The sequence below is a fragment of the Accipiter gentilis genome, chromosome 22 (assembly GCF_929443795.1).
Source record: "Accipiter gentilis chromosome 22, bAccGen1.1, whole genome shotgun sequence".
Lineage (NCBI taxonomy): Eukaryota > Metazoa > Chordata > Aves > Accipitriformes > Accipitridae > Astur > Astur gentilis.
Window position 1 is genome coordinate 3,164,458 of NC_064901.1, and position 17,811 is coordinate 3,182,268.

Consider the following 17,811-nt stretch of genomic DNA (forward strand, 5'->3'; position numbering starts at 1 on the left):
GGAAACGGGAGGGGCCTCCCCGCGCCGCCCGCCAGCGCGCGGCGGACCACCGCGAAGGGCCCAGCTACCGCCGCCGCCGTCGCCCCGCGCCCGCCGCTGCGCGGGCGGCGCCAGCAGGGGGCGGCCGCGCGCCGCCGCCGCGGCGGTGCGGCGGCCACGTCGGAGGGCGCGCGGGGCCGCCCCGCCGCGGAGGGGCCCGGCCCCAGGGCGCGAGGGGCCCGGCGCCGCCGGCCGCGCGGGGGGCGGCGGCGGGGCCCGGCGGGGGGGGCGGCGGCGGCGGCGGCGGCGGGCGGGCGGGCGGGCGGGCGGCGGTGGCTGCGCGGCTGCTGAAGCCATTAGCGCGGTGCTGCGGGCGAAGGCCGGGCTTGGAGCTCCCTCCCCCGCCCGAGCCCCGTCCCGGGGACGTCATGGGAGGGAGGTATAAAATTTCAGCGGTGAGGCCGAGGGAGAGGCAGTGTGCGCGGGAGGGGCGGCGCGGCGCGGTGCGGCTCGGCGCCGGGCGGGCCGGTCGGTGCGGTGCGGTGCGGTGCGCGGCCGGGGCACGGCGGCCAGCGGAGCCCGCGGGGGACAGCGGGTGGCCCGGCGGCGCTGCTCCGGGCGGGGCGGGGAGCGCCGCGGTGCCGCGCTCCCGGCCGCCGGGGGGTCGGGCGCCGGGCGATGTAGGGCGCGGGGCCCGGCGGGGGCATGAATGGTGCAGCGAGAGGGGCGGGCGCCGCGCTCCCCCCGCGGCGGCGGGGCGGCGCGGGCCGCTGACACGTGCGGCGGCGCGGCGCGGCGGGGCGCCCCCGGCTCCGCGGGACGCGGGGCGGCGCATGGGGAAGGAGCCCGGCGCGGCGAGGCACGGCGCCCGCAGCTTCTCCTTGCGGAGCGCTGCCAGCTCTTCCTGGAAGTCCTGAGTCGCGCACGGCGCAGTGAGTTCATGCACCTCCTCGCCAAGCCTCAGCCTGCGGGATCTGGGGAGGCTGCCGCCAGCACACCGCCCGGTCCCCCGCGCCCGCTCGCCGCCGCCCGGGGGTCTCTCCCGGGGGCCCCCGCCGCCGCCCCCTCGCACATGAAGATGTACGTGCAAAGGGCTCTGGTGCTGCTCTCCCTGCTGAGCTTCGCCACCGTGAGCCTCTCGCTGTCCTCCTGCACCACCTTGGACCTGGACCACATCAAGAAGAAGAGGGTGGAAGCCATCCGGGGGCAGATCCTGAGCAAGCTGCGGCTCACCAGCCCCCCCGAGACCGTGGGGCCGGCCCATGTGCCCTACCAGATCCTGGCCCTCTATAACAGCACCCGGGAGCTGCTGGAGGAGATGGAGGAGGAGAAGGAGGAGAGCTGCTCTCAGGACAACACCGAGTCCGAATACTATGCCAAAGAGATCCATAAATTTGACATGATCCAGGGCCTCCCCGAGCACAGTAAGTGCTGGGCTCCCCCCGTGCCGGCCGGGGTGCCGCGCCCGCGGGACAGGCTGTCCGAGACCCCGGGCGCGGAGGAGGGGCGGCCGGCCGGGGCCGAGGGGCGGCCGGCCGGGGCCGAGAGGGGCGCCGGGCCCCCGCGAGAGGGGCCGCTTTCCCGGCGGGGCGGGAGCGCGGAGGCGGCGGGGGGGGGAGCGCGTCTCCGCCTGCCGGCGCGCTCGGGTGCGGAGGCGAGCGGGGGCGGGGGGCGCACGCCGCTGTCCCGGGGACGGGCCGGGGACGGGGAGCCACGGGGGGGGGGGGCGCTCGGAGCACCGACAGGACGGCGCGGAGCTTGGCGGCGAGCGGCCCCGCCGCAGGTGGAGGAGGTGGGCGCCGGTAGCGGCGGCGGGTTGCGGGGCCCGGGAGCGGCATCGGCCCAGGCCCCAGCCGGGAGCGGCGAGCCAAGCCCGCGTCTAGAGCCCTGACACCTGGGGGAAGGCGGGCAGGGGAGGAGAAGGGGGGAAGACGTGAGGGTGGGAAGGCAGCAGGGAAGGAGGCAGCTTGGGTCTTGGGGTGAATGCTGCGCACTGGGCTAGAGCAGGCGCGGGTCTCGTGTTCGGGTGACGAGCGGGTTGACGGGCTCGTCTCTGCTGAAGCTCCAGCGCCTGCCGCAGAGATACGGGCAACCTGTTAGGGCTGTGCAGCACCCGCGCTGGCCGTCGAGAAGGTGAAGAGGCACGCGCCGACGAGACTGCTGCCTGAGGACACTGTCGAGGGTGTTACTCCCGCAGCGTGAGGGTTCGGAGAGCGAGTAGAAGATAACGGGGACGCTGAGCAGGTGCAAAGCAGACAGGGATGCGAAGGGGAGCCCCAAGGGAACATAGGCATCGAGGAAACGTGACAGATGTTGAGCAGGTGCAGAGCAGATGATGAGCAGGCCCAGATGCGGGCACTAAACAGATTCAGGTGCAGAAGCTGAGCAGACGCAGATGCAAAGACAGAGACTGAGCAGACATGACAGATTGCAGATGCTGAGCACATGTAGGCACAGGCAGTCGTGTCGGTCTGTGCTTAGGATTCCAAGATGTTGGTGGGCATGCAGTCGTACCGTCATCCAGGGTGTCCTCCTGTGATGTAGTGCAGTCTTGGGGACACTATTTGAATGCCAGCAGTTCTGGGGAGGAGCTGTGACTTGGTGCAGGCAGCCTCAGAATGCAGTTACTCTGCCAGGTTTATGTTAATCTTGACATATGATGAGCTGGAATAAGAGCTACAGTGTGGTAATGCAACAAATTTCACTTAATCTCTAGCAGACTGCACTCCATATGGTTATATGATTAGCTCTTAGCTGAGGAGACACCAAGACTCAAGAAACAGAAAGTGCACAGGGTATATAGCAGCTTACCCATATCTCACCATTTTTGACCTACTGAAGTATTGTTTGTGAAATTCTAAAAATATATGGGGAAACCAAGTGTCTATGCAAAATAGTACAGCCACATGATGAACCAGGGTGTTTTGGGGAAGGAAACTGGGAAAGGACAACAGGGGGAAATGAAGTCAGAGGAGTGGATTTGGATAAAGTAGAGGGGAAAGAGGAATGAAGACATGTGGTGCATGAGAAGGAGCTGTGAGGAGGGACTGTGGGTTGGGGAAAATTCCTATGGAAATGAATGAACCCATCTCATGTCCCTGCTGTAGGACACTGGGGCAACGTGCTGAGCAGCAGGTTCAAAAGACCAAGTAGTGCTGAGATTGAATTCCTGAGAGTGGGCAGCGCAGATGCCGCCACCACCCAGAGAAAGAGAGAACTTTGAAATTGGGTCACACTGGGAGAGACTAGCTCCAGACAGGCTGTGGTGTCAAGAGATGTACTCCTTTTGAAACCTGGGGGAGTTTCATCGCTTACACCATGGCTGAATTTGGCCCCATGTCTTCAGAAGTGGCTGATGTTCAACTTTCCCATGACTCTGTCACTGTGCCAGGTGGTGATCTCAGAGCATGCTCTGAGCCAAAGCCAGTCTCCTCTGGGGGGGGAAGGGGAGGACCGCTCCATTGAGGGAACTGCGAGGATGATAGAAGTCTAAAATGTGTGCGCACACACACTCACATGCACACAAGCTCTTCTAGCTCCAAACTATTAGTCAAGCGGCTCAGTTGGCTCAGAGAACTCATCCTTCTCAAAGACTTAAGGCCCTAAAGTGAGGAGAGCTGAGGAGCAAAAATAGTAGTGGAGAGAGCCCCATCCCTCTAGGAAGGAAGGATATTCAGGACCAGGTTCCCCATCCCTACTCTGAGCTGTTTGGTGACTCAGGGGATGGTCTTTCTGTTGTGCCTCTCGGGCACATTGCGTAAATTATAAGGGACTTTTGTTCAGACAACAACTTGCTTTTGACCAGCCATTCACTTCAGGGATGTCTTAAAACTCACAGGGGGTCAGACCCCCTTAAGCACGGACTGGGTTAGATTCAAGCTTAGAGAGCATCTGCAATGGTCCTGCAAATGGCTTTGCTTACCTTCCTGAGGAAAAACAGATGCCGTTTTCGAAGCCAGCTTGAGAGACAAGACAATTAAAGCTGTGAGTTGTTGGGGCCAAGCATCTCTTCCCTCCAAACCTGCTGCCTGCAGAGTTCCAGAAGGATCAGTTTTTTCTCCAAAGTTATGCAGCTTTGGCATGAAACACGTTGAAGTACCAGTGGTATAATACGGAGTGAGGCAATACCTGCTCACAGACAGCCTGCCCTTCCTTGACATCAACCTCTAACCGCAAAGCCATCAGCCTTCTTGGGGCTTGTCAGAAACAGCAGCTGTGTAGTAAGCAGCACGTGGAGAACCTGCATCTTGCTGAAAGCAGTGGTAGGAAGAGGGAAGCTCCCAGAAGAACCTGCTCCCTGTATCACATTGTCCATGCTAAGAGGCTAGTGGTCTCATTGTGCAGTCAACAGCTCAGGGCTCCACAGTAATAGCAGGGTCCAATCGTGCGGATACATCCTGTCGTGTCAGACGTAGCCTGGCATGGGTGCACAGGGTGTCACAGCTTCCCTGTCTCCAGGTTTGCACAGCCACTGAGTGTTGTGGACTGGAAGAGCTTGCAGGAATATTGCCTCCAGACTTTGTTCCGTGCTGGTAGGTGGACACATCTGGATTCCAGTGTGATTAACACACCTGAGCTGGGCCTGGACCAAGTTACCTGAAAAATCACCTCGCCTCCTTTGCCTGTGACCTCTTGCGAAAAGTACTTTGCCCCAAAGCAGTCAGCTTTCTGGGAGTGAGACCTGTATCCTGGACACCCTGCTATGAGAAGCAGACTCCAACCTCACAGCGTTGAGAGTGAAACAGAACGCAGCTCCATCTCCCCATCGCAGAGGGCTTGTTCCCAGGCTGTGAAGGGAACATGAAACTTCTTCTTAGGGAAGGGAAGACAGCTGTTACTATTTCCATTAGGAAGGTCTCCTAAGGCACCAGCGCCTTGCTGGTGAAGTAAGTAGGTAGAAAGCGATGTGGGGACAGCAGGCGAAATACAGTAGATACAGCAATCTTTTACCAGCATGGCTGCCTAACTTAGCCAAAAATCTTAAGGAGATGATAAACAATAAATTTTGTCTGTCATCTGCACTGTGCTGTAGGACCAGATCTGCAGTATCTAAATAGAGTGTCAGATAAAGCAGTACTATTGGAAACAGATACCGCGCTAGACTGACCACTGGTCTGATCTAGAAAGGCATTTCCAATGATTACTGGGACACCCCTCATGCACAGGCAGTCAGGTCTGAAATGGAAGGGCAGGCTGTTAACAGCACTATTAATAGGGCTAGGAGCACAAAACAGCTTAAGGGGGTTATAAAACACAGTATCTGCCTAGGTCTAGGACACAGCAGTTGTCAGTGTTCAACTTCAGCTAGGAAGATGCCTTTGGGCATTCAGTGTGATCAGAGCTTAGGTTTTCTGCTGTGCTTTTCTGTGGCATAAAACCTGGAACTGGTCACAGTGGTGGAGTCCCCATAGTGGGTGTCCTGATGTGGCCTGGTATACTCTTTGCACTGCAGTGTTACTGGGCTGAGCATACCAGCTCAAGGCTGCAATGGGGTCTGGTCTCCTGGGATTACCAAACATCCATCTCTTCAATAGCAGCCAGAGATTTTCCTGTATGGGAAAGCTGTTCTGTCCAGTAGTACAAATGACAGAACACCCCTCCAATTAAAGCCCAATGTGAGCATCTGGTCATCAGCTTATTGAGTAAAACTTCAGCACCCTAAGAACACATCCTTGTAAACAGCCAGGCTCCTGCTTGCTGAATCTGAGTGTAGCACATCTTCATGGAGATGACTCTGGACGTCCATCAGTGTTGTTCAAAGCAGAATTTGGCATGGGAGGTGAACCTCTGCACTCAGGTGCTGTTTCACACTAGCCCGTCTTCAGAAGCTGTTTCCCTGGGGAGATAGTGGTGGTGGTGTGAAGAGAGGGGCCGACTCCAGGAATCTAGCTTGAAGGTTGCTTCAGCTAGGGCTTCTACCCTATTTGTCACAGGCTGGAACTGTGGCTGGGAACAGGGGACAGTTTTTTCTTTCTGTTTCTTTTCTTTGTTTAAAAACAACTTAAATATCAGCTGACATGAGCCCCATGTTGCATTGGACAACAGTCAGAGATCATATGAGAGGCTCTGTAGGGCTGCAAACAAACCTGCATGCGGGCATAGAGCAGGAGCTGCTGTGTCTTGTCTGTAGCAAGCCCTAATGATGCTAGAGCTTTGAAAGCTAACAAAGGTCAATAAGAGAGGAACAACAGCAATGACAGACTTTTCCATGGGACCAAAATGGTCCCAATGAAGAGAGGCTTGTTTTCTCTTGAAGTTGTTTGTTTTGGACCTCATAGCTTTTACCTATTCTCTTTTGGGGCATCTGTGAAATGGATTTTTCTGTTCAGTAGGCACACAACAAGGCAGAGAATTGCTGTGTTATTTCCTGCCCATGTGTCTGATCTCTGCAGGCCTCTCGGCACTATTACTCTGTCCTTGAGGAACTGTGTATCTAGTTACTATTCATTAATTCCTTCTCCAGGTCATGAGTGAGAACTGATCTTAAAACCCAGTTCTTTCAGTACACACTGAATAGTCACTGCCCAAAAAAGTCTTCCACATCTCATGCTTGGTGGACACTTGGTAGGATTTCATTCTAGGATACACTGTCAAGGTTGGTAAAACTTAAGATTCAGCGGCAATGGGATCACCTCCTATGTAGCTTCATGTCTCCAGCATGAGCAGAGTCACGCCATCATCGCTCTTGGGAATGGGGCCCACTAGCTGCAAATGAGGTTGCCCCATTGCCTTGGCTGGGGTTGTCACTTTGGATGCAGCAGACTCACGAGCATTAGCAATACACTTGATGAGCAGGGTTAGAAGAGATATATTAAAAATATTGTGGTTGATCTCTACTGATTCTCTGGCTTGTAGCACTGAAACAATGGTGGCAGTAGTGGGAAGATTTTGCAAAATGTTGCAATGTAGACCAAACTTGAATGAATTCATCCTGTGTTATCTTTAGCTAGATAGCCGTGCTTCACAGGTGGCAAGATGTTTGAATGACAGGCTTCTGTTGGGAAGCTCTTTCTCAAACAATATTTATTTGAGATCGCACCCCTCTGACCTGTGGTTCTTATTCTTTCCATCTTTCTTTCTCCTAGATGAGTTGGGCATTTGTCCAAAAGGTGTCACCTCCAACGTGTTCCGCTTTAATGTGTCCTCGGCAGAGAAGAACAGCACCAACTTGTTCCGGGCCGAGTTTCGGGTGCTGCGCGTGCCCAACCCAAGCTCCAAACGCAGCGAGCAGCGCATTGAGCTCTTCCAGGTGAGTATTCTTCTCACCTTCCCCTGTGCCTGAGCCCAGAATAGTTTGGCTCCTTAATGGTTGCCTCAATTGATATATGCATGGCCACCGAAGAGAGAGAGAAGAAATCTCATGCTGTACACCAGGCTTCTTCCAGCATATGCAGTGATACCGTCACCTTTCTTTCCTTTTACAGTGTGGTGCTGTCCTTTCCCCACTCACATTGCCTGGCTGCTCTGGGCACCCTGGCACAGTGCCCACTGCAGCTCTTTGCTGCACTGGAAGGAGAGCCCCTCACCGGTGGAGCAGCTCTGACCCTTCTGTCACATCTGCATGCCTAGGTCCCTTGGCAGTTTTGTTGCTTTGACTGTTGCAGTACAGTTGGTGCTAATCCAACGGGTGGAGCTCTCTGTCTTGTCACTGATTTACTGGAAAAATAATGCTTGCTTTCAATGTTCCCTTCAGCAGCAGCTCCTCAGGGGCGCAATTCATGGCACCGTTAATTCAGGTACTTCCCTGGCAGAATAAGGTCTGGTTGAGGTTTGGAAGTGGTCTCAGGCTGGGCTGGACCACCCAGCTAAGGGTAGAGTTTGGCATCCAGGCGGGACATTCTTACAGGCTGGTGTCTGTCCACTGTGCAGTAAGAGTGCAGCTAAAATTGCCCTGTGGCTGGTGGCTCTTGAGAACTTCCTGGAAATCAGCTTCAAAGGTCAGAGCACCTCTCCACCAGCTGACACAACTGACAAGGAGGCAATCCCAGAGCTTCTCCGTAGGTTCAGTGCTCTGTGGAGTGAACCCGGGGTCCTGCAGGAAGGAACACCTTGCACAGCCTGTGGCTGTTTGTCTGGAAGTGGGAAGAGATGTCAGAGCAGGGGGAGAGGTCTCCAAACCTGATGAGCCCTGGTGTGTTTTGACAGAAGTTGAAGAGTGTAGGACACAAGAAAATGCCACAGTGTAGGACTCAGTAGGCTTGCTCAGCAAGGGACCTGTGGCAAGATGCTCTATTGCCCACTGCTGGTTCTACTCTGAAATCCAGACCCACGTCCCACAGGTGTATACAGAAACAAAACCACCCATTAGATCCATTGCTGTGTGCCTCTGCCTCTGGATATGTGCCCCAAAACAAGGATGAATTGAGAGAGCTGGGCTGCTTAGGACACAGAAATAAGCATTGTGTATATCTCTGGAGTTCAGGTTGGTTGTGAAGCATGCCTTTCTCACCTATGCCAGTGTATTTCTGATGTCTCACTTGCCGGGACCAAGCTTCTGAATTAGTTTTAGCAAGCTGTGGAAGAAGAAAGACCCAAGGCTATCCATTCCTTATGCTTGGCACTGGCTGATTCTCTCTACCACTCCTTCTGACGCAGATCCTTCGGCCGGATGAGCACATAGCAAAGCAGCGCTACCTCAGTGGCAGGAATGTGCAGACACGGGGCTCCCCTGAGTGGCTGTCCTTCGATGTCACCGAGACTGTGCGTGAGTGGCTTCTGCACAGAGGTAGGGTCTTAGCTGGACCGGGTGTCAAGGCATCCCCATAGAAATGTGGAACAATGTTGACAGGAGTATCCCTCTGCTCCCCTTTTTTCCAGGAGCTTGGCTTACATAGAGGACAGCTTCTTTCAGTCTGAGAACAAGCCTTACCCCAGAGAGCTACCTCAGTGCATGATGTTTGCTAGATTCTTAGCTCTGTCCTGGAGTCCCCGCTGTGTAGCTCTGTGGGCTGAGTCAGAATGAGGATTTGTCCTCTGGAGGAGGAAATTGTTTTCACTGAGAGATGCTGGAACTTCTTTAGGTTCTTCGATTATAAGCCCAGAGGGGACTCCTCTGCTTGTTTAAACTATAATCTCTAATACATAGAAAATTAGGATTGCTCTGGTTTAATTTTCCTGGGGACTAGACCAAATCTAGTAGGGAAAAAAAAACAGCAAGGATCCTGGTTTCTTTAGCTGTTTACAGCTTGGCAGGTATAAAGGTGAGGAAATGCCAGAGGCTGACACACCTAGACAGATGGAGTCTTTAGCACTGCAGAGAACATACCTCTGCTGCCACTGGGCAGCCCAACAGATAGTTATGGGGCAGCTCCCAGCAAGAACACTGACCCCATTCACAGCTGGAGCATAGGCATGGTGACTCACAGCTGGATTGGCCCCACAGATAGAAGCTAGGTGCCACTGAAAACTGGAATGCAGGTATTGGCAAGCAGCCACTCCCTGGAAGGGTAAGCTGTGAGCTTGTAGGCTCCTCCTTTTTCAAGCAATTTGTGTCCTGATGGCTGGAGTTCAGGACTGGAACTGGAGTGAGCTCTGGGCAGGCACACTAGCTGACAAGACATCACGGAGTATACAGTGCTTAGGAAAAAAGGTGCTAGGCACCTTTTCAATGCCCCGGGGAGCCAGATGTTTTAATTCATCACACAACATTAAAAAGGAGCTTTCATAAGAGTCTTAGTTCCCTCAGTCAGGCCCACACAGCATGACTGGTCCAGGAGGTTATTATGAAAATAGACTTGCCTCTGGAAAGTCTGTGTGACTTAGACCACTAGCAGTTCAACAAAACAGGAGGTTGCAGCTGCTGAGAAAAATGCTTCCAGTGAAATTACTTGTCCTTATCCAATTCACTTATTTTCAGATCTGTCCTTCAGACACTAACCAGAAGCCAGACAGTAGAAAAGTACTGAGGATGGCAAAACTGATTTAACACAGACACCGCAAGCCAGCTCTTCAAAATACTTGTTTTCCAGTGGAGCTCCTTGAAGCTCACAAATGCTTTTGGATGCTGAATAGCCTAAAAAATGTAATCAGGAACACTCTTCTCACCTGAGCAGGAAGCTCCCTTTAGCAAGAGCAAGGCTTTTGGCACAGGTGAAGCCACTTTCTCCTTTCCAAGGCAGCTTCTGTTCCCCAACTCTGATTGATAGCATCCCTGACGTTGAGACTGACCCACAGTCTAGGAGTTACCACAGTACCTGTCCTCAGTGAAACTTCCCTGCTCCAGGAGCTGTTCCAGCTGAGGAAGACTGTTTCTCACAGAGTCATCTTCTTTGCAGAGTCCAACCTTGGCCTGGAAATTAGCATACACTGTCCTTGCCATACTTTTCAGCCCAACGGGGACATCTTGGAGAATTTGCACGAGGTCTTGGAGATCAAGTTCAAAGGTGATAAAGAGCTGGGTTAGGGGAGGCTGTTGGGGAAGGGAAAGCCTGGAGTATCCAAAGAAAAAATGAGGTCTTGCTTTGCATATTTGAGCGTTTTACATTGCATAACATTTGTCTTAAAGCATACACATCTGGGTTTGCATGTTGATTATATGGGTATATCTGCTTTGTACATAGGTTAGAAATGGAAGGAAGGAAGTGCAGGCTGGGTGGGGTTGCACGAGTGTCTGCAGAAAGGAATAATTTTGTATTTCAGTGTGTCTCTCAAGTTCAACTTGATGCCTTCTCAGATTTCCACAGAGGCTCTGCTTTCCAGTTAGGGTGACTGAAACACAAGGAAGTCAGGCATCCTGTGTGAGGTGGCCCAGAGAGTCAGTGGCTTGGCTGGCTTAAGAACTAGGAACCTCCTGGCTTGCAGCCCTGGGCTGCAGCCACTGGCCCCCACAGGCTCCATTTCTGAGGCTGTTCTGCAGAGTGCCAATGATCTGACATCTTCTTTAAACCATTCATCTTCCTGCCTGTCCTGGGACCGAAGCCAGGATTGAGTGGGATGGATTAATGGCCCCACCAGCAGTTTGCAAATGGTAAAACAGGTGGCCCATAAGCCTCTATTTCAGGCCTGCAGCAGTCAGATTCACCAGCAGTAAAGGGAGGGAAGAAGTCCCAGAGTAAGTGGATGTGGTGCCTGAATCCCTTTCACCCTGGTTCAAGGGCAGGCATGAGGGTGTTAAATGCACTGAAAAGTCTTGTTGCATCCTCCATTTCCGTACTGATTTCTTCTTTGTGGATCCTGTTTTTCTCTGAAGGCATTGACAGTGAGGATGACTATGGCCGTGGGGACTTGGGGCGCCTGAAGAAGCAGAAAGACTTGCATAATCCCCACCTCATCTTGATGATGTTACCCCCACATCGGCTGGAGAGTCCAGCGTTGGGAGGCCAGAGAAAGAAGCGGGCCCTGGATACCAACTACTGTTTCCGGTAAGTGAGAATCCTGCCTGGAATGACTGGGTCCCATGCCCAAGGTGGGCAAGCCTGGCGAGACTCCATGCCACCAGGAAACGGAGAGCCCTCCAAGGGGGTTGTGGGTCACCGTGGTGCCACAGGGGGCCACGCGAGGAGCACAGCTCAGCCAGCTGCTCCTTGTGGTGTCCAAGAAGGGGATGCCAGCCAGCTCAGCAGAGTCACTGTGTGTTTCTGGCTGAGCTGCTGGCTACAGGGAGACTTGGAAGTGGCTTCCTGGAGCATAGCCTGGGCAGGGACCTGCAGCAGCCCCCTGCTAGCTCCAGGTACCGGAGAGCAGCTGGGTGCTGCTGTGGGCAAGCAGGGTGCTGCCTCCCTGGGCCAGTGGGTCAGCCGCCTGCCGGCAGGCACAAGCAGTGCCAGGCTGCTGAGCTGCCAGCCGCTGCTCGCCTGTGTTGCTCCTCTGCACTTGGCGCAAGCAAACACCACGTCCCACTGGGCACTGTGGAACGAGCCCTTCTGTTCAGGAAGCTGCGTCATACAATCACATATAAGGCCCCTCTTTAGATTCACTATGGTTTGATACTGTGTTTCAGGAACCTGGAGGAGAACTGCTGCGTGCGTCCTCTGTACATCGACTTCCGACAGGACCTTGGCTGGAAATGGGTCCACGAGCCTAAGGGCTACTTTGCTAACTTTTGTTCAGGCCCTTGTCCGTACCTCCGCAGCGCAGACACCACTCACAGCACGGTATATCCAGTACATTATCCTGTCAGGGCTTGTGGCTATGACTCCCCCTTCCTCCCTAAGTCTGATCATATCCGGTCTCATCAAAGCAGCAAAAGCAGTTCAGATTAATACTTGTAAAAAAAAGGTCCAAGGAAACTGCAGAAAAGAGTCTAGGTGCTTCAGTAGGGAAAATGTGCTTCCTTTGGAGTCAATACTGCTTCCAGCCAAATGTTGAGGAGGATGCTGCTGTCTCTTGCATAAGATGTGAAACAGCAGGACTGATGATTTTAGGGTACTTACTTGGTAATGGGCAGAGTATTAACCAAATTGTTCACATCAAACATCAACTCTGGTAATTATCTTCTGCCTAAATTTCTCCTACAGTTTGTACTGGACAGAGGATTTTTCCATGTTCTGTGCCAGGTTGTCATGCAAAACCGCTGTGCCATGGCATGCAGCTGCCATCTGCTACCACAGGGGCAGCTGTAGGCCAACAGTGAAGGGAAATCTGTGTCCATGTCCAGAAGTGAACACAGCCATACAGTAAGCACTCCTTTCTGCATAGGCATCCTTCCCAGCTGTATAAGTCCCACCTGACCTGTGGCAGGGAGGAACCTACTAGGCCGTGAGATTCATGGGTAAAACCTGGCAGAAAACAAATGTCTTTAGGTAACTTATGCATAACCTCTGTTTAACAAGTACACTAGGCAGTCTTTGGGAAGAGTACCACCTGAGCCTGGCTACTGTCTAGAGTGGAAGAAAATAAAAGCAATAGAAAAGCACAGGTACAGAAGTACCAAGGAGAGAAGACAGCCTAAGAAGCAGGCAGTCCATTGCTGAAGCAAGAAAAGCCAGAGGAAAATCCTGTGCTTCTGTCCGCAGAAGAGAAAAGGCAGCAATTCAGACAATGCAACAGCTCACTAGCAACTTAGCTTCAGGTTTCACTAAAAAAAGTTACTGGAAAAAGCAGATTCAGCTGAAGAATAGATAACTAGGTAAGGATGATATTGCAGAAAAGATGCTAAAATTTTCTTGATGGTTCGAGGGTCTGCACAGCAGCAAGGCTTGCTGAAGCTCAAGGGCTAATATCAGTGGGAACAGTAGATCTATGGGAATGAAGGAGTGAACAGATGCTGGGCATTAAACACGAGACAAAGCAAGGGAATGAACAGCTTTGAAAGGGTAATGGGCATGTAGCTTTACCATCTGGTTGTCCTGAGAAGCTCTCTAATAGATAACTGAACTGAACCAGTGTGAGAGAAAGGAGATTTTAGAATGGTTCCTAATGTTTCTTTCTTGAGCAAGAAAGGAAACGGTCACCTGAGTGATCCAAGAAGCCTTTAGAACAATATAGCTGCTGCCAGCTTGCCAGCACCACCTAGGAAAAACATGGTGAAAAGACTTCTCACCAGTCTGTTTAACCTACTGTCTCTGAGTGGAGCAGCCCCAGAGCATGTGGTACCCCTGTGGTACAGCCAGGGGTGTTGCCAGTATCCCAGAGAGCTTCTACCAGAATGACTGTGATTACATGGATCCAGATGATAGATCAGCGTGTTTCCTTAGCATCTCTCATCCCCAAAGACTGTAAAGTAGTTAAAAGACAATGTGCCAGACCCTGTCATTTATACCAGATAAGCACTAATGAGACCACAGTAGTACAGGTGAGATCATGTTTTGGCCCCACAACTCAAGAAGTTGCTTACTGCTGAGAAGCGGCCACCTCTGGCAAGAAACATGGCAACTGTTCTGTAGCGGTTATATGGCTAAGTGTACAGTCATCTGTGGGCTGGGGCCAGCTGGGAGGAGGAATCCAGTGGGGTCCCACAGGACACTCTCCTGGCTCCAGCATTATAGTGTAATGACTTGGAGGATGGAGTAGAGGGAGAAAGCATCAGACAGTTCAAAGTTGGGAGGGAATTGTGGATACTCGAGAGGATTGGCGTCCATCCAGTGCTATCTAGAGATGTTGTTTGAAATAAGCAGCACTAATGTTCTGTCTGCTGGTTTCTTTAATGGAACTCAAGACAACATGGCCCCAGGCTGGTTACACCCAGCCTTGTTAAAAGCAAAAATTGTGACACTATCCACCACCACACTAAATTAGAGATGAAAGGAGAGAACTACTTGCACTCCTTCAACCCTTAGGCATCGGCCACAGAGAAAGGCTACTAAAATTTAAAAAAAAAAAAAGAAAAAAGAAGGCTTAAGAGTCAGGCAAGGGCAGGTGAGACCCTTTAGAAGCAGGCCATGATCAGGAAGTGACAGGGAGGTATTACTCACCTCAGGGAAATACTCTCTGATGAGCATAGTCCAAACACCTAGAGACCTGTTGGCTTTGCAGTCCCTTCCTGTCCTCAACCAACTTAAACGTATTCAATGTATTCCTGACTTTGTCACCACATTTAATTTGTTTCTGCAGGTGCTGGGCTTATACAACACGCTGAATCCTGAGGCATCTGCTTCGCCCTGCTGTGTCCCCCAGGACCTGGAGCCACTCACTATCTTGTACTATGTTGGGAGGACCCCTAAAGTGGAGCAGCTCTCCAACATGGTGGTGAAATCCTGCAAGTGCAGCTGAAAGGCACCCTGGCCCACCCAAAGCCAAGAGAGAAACTGTCAGCACCCACTCTCCTGCTCCCAGGCTAACACAAAAGGAACTGGGGGTCAGAGACTATGCATGTGGAGGGCTGAGTGCCAAAGCCTGTGGCTTCGGGTCTGGCAGCCCTTGGGGATCTCTTCTGGAACATTTCTTGGTCTTGTTGGCAGTGTCATGTTCCTTCTGGGAGTTACTTTAGTGACACAAAGGCCACGCTCTCCAAAATGGCTGGACAGTTGGTGCAGAAGAAGAGAGGGTGGAGGAACTGTTGTGTATTTGAATGCTGGGTTGTTAGGCTGGGAATGCAAGGGAATGAGAAAGAGCAGGTGAAAGGGGGAATGCAAATAGGGAGATGTTTTCTATTCTAGCTTTAGCTATCTTAGGACCTCAGCCCTCCCTGCTGGCCTGAAGAACTAAAGGTTTCCCCTGTAGGAGGAAACCCTGAAAGTTTCTTTAGAGAAAGAAAATGCACCAAGAAGGGAAGCTGCTGAGAGAAGAAATGCTCAGAGATACACTTAGACTTTTGTTCCTCAGAGCTGTGATCCAGGAGTCCTGCAGCTGAAACTCTGTGTCTGCCAAACCTCTTAAGTTCAGTTGGCAGATCCTGGCTATTGGCTTCTAAATGCAAACTGCAAGGCTCCCAGCTGGCCTGCTGAGGGTGGGCAAATACACGAAAGAGGGTGCTGAGTCCATTTTTAGAGGGACTGATGTCTCCATTCAGCTCTTTTCCCTTCCTGGAGTTTCTGAGAGATGCTTTCTGGGTCAGGCCAGGAGCAATACCTGTGGGTATATTGGTATACTGGGCCCATTCATTCATGAGCTGATACGCTCCAAGGACCTCTCGTCTGTTGTGGTTTGTGAGGTGCTTTGGGGTGTTCTGCACCTGTTCTGCACGATGATCTGAATGTGGCCCAGGCCTCACCTGCCACAACTTAAAAAATAGTAATCTCAAAAACATTGTAAAAAATAAATATTTTGGGGGGGAGATGCTCTTTTTTTCACAAGCAAGTTGTTTGTTGAAGGGTGAGATGTTTGCTGTTTTTAAACTGCTGTGGCATACTCAGTCAGTCTAAAATCTTACCCCTTTCCAAAATGTCTCTTCAAGAAGAACAGACAGAATTTAGGTCAGCCAGAGAGCCCCGGAATAGAAATTCCTTGGTACCCACAAATCATGCCTGGTGTATATGTGCCCTGTCCTGCCCTAGTCCTTCAGACATGTACATCACCTCCAGCATCTGCTTTTGATAGATTCATATAAAGCTCCCCTCAAATGTAAAACACTTCCAACAATGCTGTTGCCACAGCTGACAAATGTCTTAGGTCCATTTGAATATATATGGTCTGCCAGTACAGACTTGTACACACAGGTAACACACCCCTTTCTCCTGATTTACCATGAACATTGCAGATGCTCATAAAAAGCTCACAGATGTTGCCCAGGCAAGAAATCAATGCACTCTTTTAAAAGTATGGGCTTTTTCAGCCATAAATACTCCAATGGTAAAAATCTCCAGTGCTTGCCTGCCACAGGAGACTCAGAGGCTGCCCCTCTGACTCTCCAAACCACAACTACTTAAAGTCATGTTCTAGAGACCACAGAGGTTCCTCCCTGTCCCCTCCCAATTCCTGGACCCCAGCAACTGAGTGTAAGATGACACCTAGCTGCTTAATAGCTTGTGGCCAGGGCTCATCATGGTCAGCTCAGAATTCAGCTCTTCCATCAAGCCCTTCACAATAGTGGCTGCTTCCATATACCTCACTTGAGGCTGCCACAACATGTAATCAAACATCTTAATAAACTGTAAACAACCCTTCCTGCACCATCACCAGCTGGCTAGAGGTTAGCAAGGGTGGGTCAGTGGAGGGAGCCTGCCAACTTGTGTGACATCTTGGCTGGGGCACACGTGCTCTGGTAGAGGCACTCCCCAAGGCTTAGCTTTTACCACTTTAATCTCTCTGGGGCTCCTTGACCTGTCATCGGTGTGATGATGAAAGGTGCAGCTTTGATCCATCCTGCAGCAGTACTGTATTACTGTGCCCTGTACAGCTCCCCATGCCCATGCTTCCCTCCCCAGCCTGCCCAAGGAGGGAGCAAATAAATGCGTTAGGACTACACTACCATACTGATAGGCCAGAAATTTAGTGGCTGGAATTGGGGGGGTGGGGGGAAATCCAGATGCCAATTGGCTAGGGATTCTCTCTAATCTCCTTTTAGCAGCTGCCCCTGGGGAGGTTTTGGTTTACAAACTGCAATCTGTTCTTTGGTCATTGTTCCTCCTGAGCCCTGGGCTGGCTCTACTGCCCATCCAATTGAAGGGCTTCCTTGCTAGTAAAGGGGGGGGATAACCCCCAAGGAGGGGGAGCTGCAAAGAGAGCTAGAACACTTGCACAGCTCACAGTCCTACATGGCACTTGAAGCACATCAGAACCACCCACGGATTAACCTGGCAAGCCCCTTGAGGTGGGTCTGTCTTAGTAGCCCTTGTTCGCTGCTGCTGCTCAGTGGCAGGGAGGGCTGGCAGAAGGACCAAGCCATTTGCCAAATGGCAATGGAAAATCAGGGAAGAAGAGTCTTGGGGTGTCCAACCAGTAAGGACACAGGTAATCTCATGAGTACAGTAATCCTTGAAGTCAAACAGACACATTACAGTTACTGCTTCTCTATCCAGCCTTCTGGTTCCCTAGCAACATTTGCAAATTAGATTTGTGAGACAGGATCTGAATTAATTTTCTTACAATTAAAATAGTTTTTCTAGGGGTGTTTTAGCTATAATTCAGCAACAAACTATACTGTCTGCATGGGGTTAATAACAGATTGAATACACTCCTGGGCACAGGCTTATGAAAATGTTACAGGACACTTGTGTAAGAAGGCAGAGGGCAGTTCTCTATATGCTCTGTTACTAGCTGGCAAATTGAGGAAGACAATAGGAAAGAAAAAGTGGGAGCTTCACTGCCAACACTGAATACAGCTCCCAACAGTCCCCTTTTGTTATTCGAAGGAACAAACAAAAGCTGATGAAAACAATCCCAGCACACTTTCTGTATCTCTAACAAAGATCAATGGTTAGGAAGAGTGAAAAACGCTATTCTGCACTGCCATAAGGCAGATCCTACACAGATGATCAAATGACCATCTGTGTAGTCCCAGCTTCTCTGTGGCAT

At 51.9% G+C, this 17,811-nt stretch overlaps 1 protein-coding gene across 2 annotated transcripts; it reads left to right on the top strand.

Annotated features, from left to right (window-relative positions):
• Window positions 1-313: 313 nt before the first annotated feature.
• On the top strand, window positions 314-16,743 carry TGFB3 (transforming growth factor beta 3). Of its 2 annotated transcripts, none has more exons than XM_049825296.1 (7): window positions 314-1,403; window positions 7,065-7,228; window positions 8,575-8,704; window positions 10,254-10,361; window positions 11,168-11,339; window positions 11,918-12,071; window positions 14,470-16,742. In XM_049825296.1, the coding sequence occupies exons 1-7, from the start codon at window positions 689-691 to the stop codon at window positions 14,626-14,628; spliced, it is 1,602 nt and encodes a 533-aa protein (XP_049681253.1). In that variant the 5' UTR covers window positions 314-688; the 3' UTR covers window positions 14,629-16,742. The 2 variants fall into 2 exon arrangements, with proteins under 2 accessions (XP_049681253.1, XP_049681254.1); XM_049825297.1 differs by having other exon boundaries at window positions 800-1,403; window positions 8,575-8,683; window positions 14,470-16,743.
• Window positions 16,744-17,811: the final 1,068 nt, after the last annotated feature.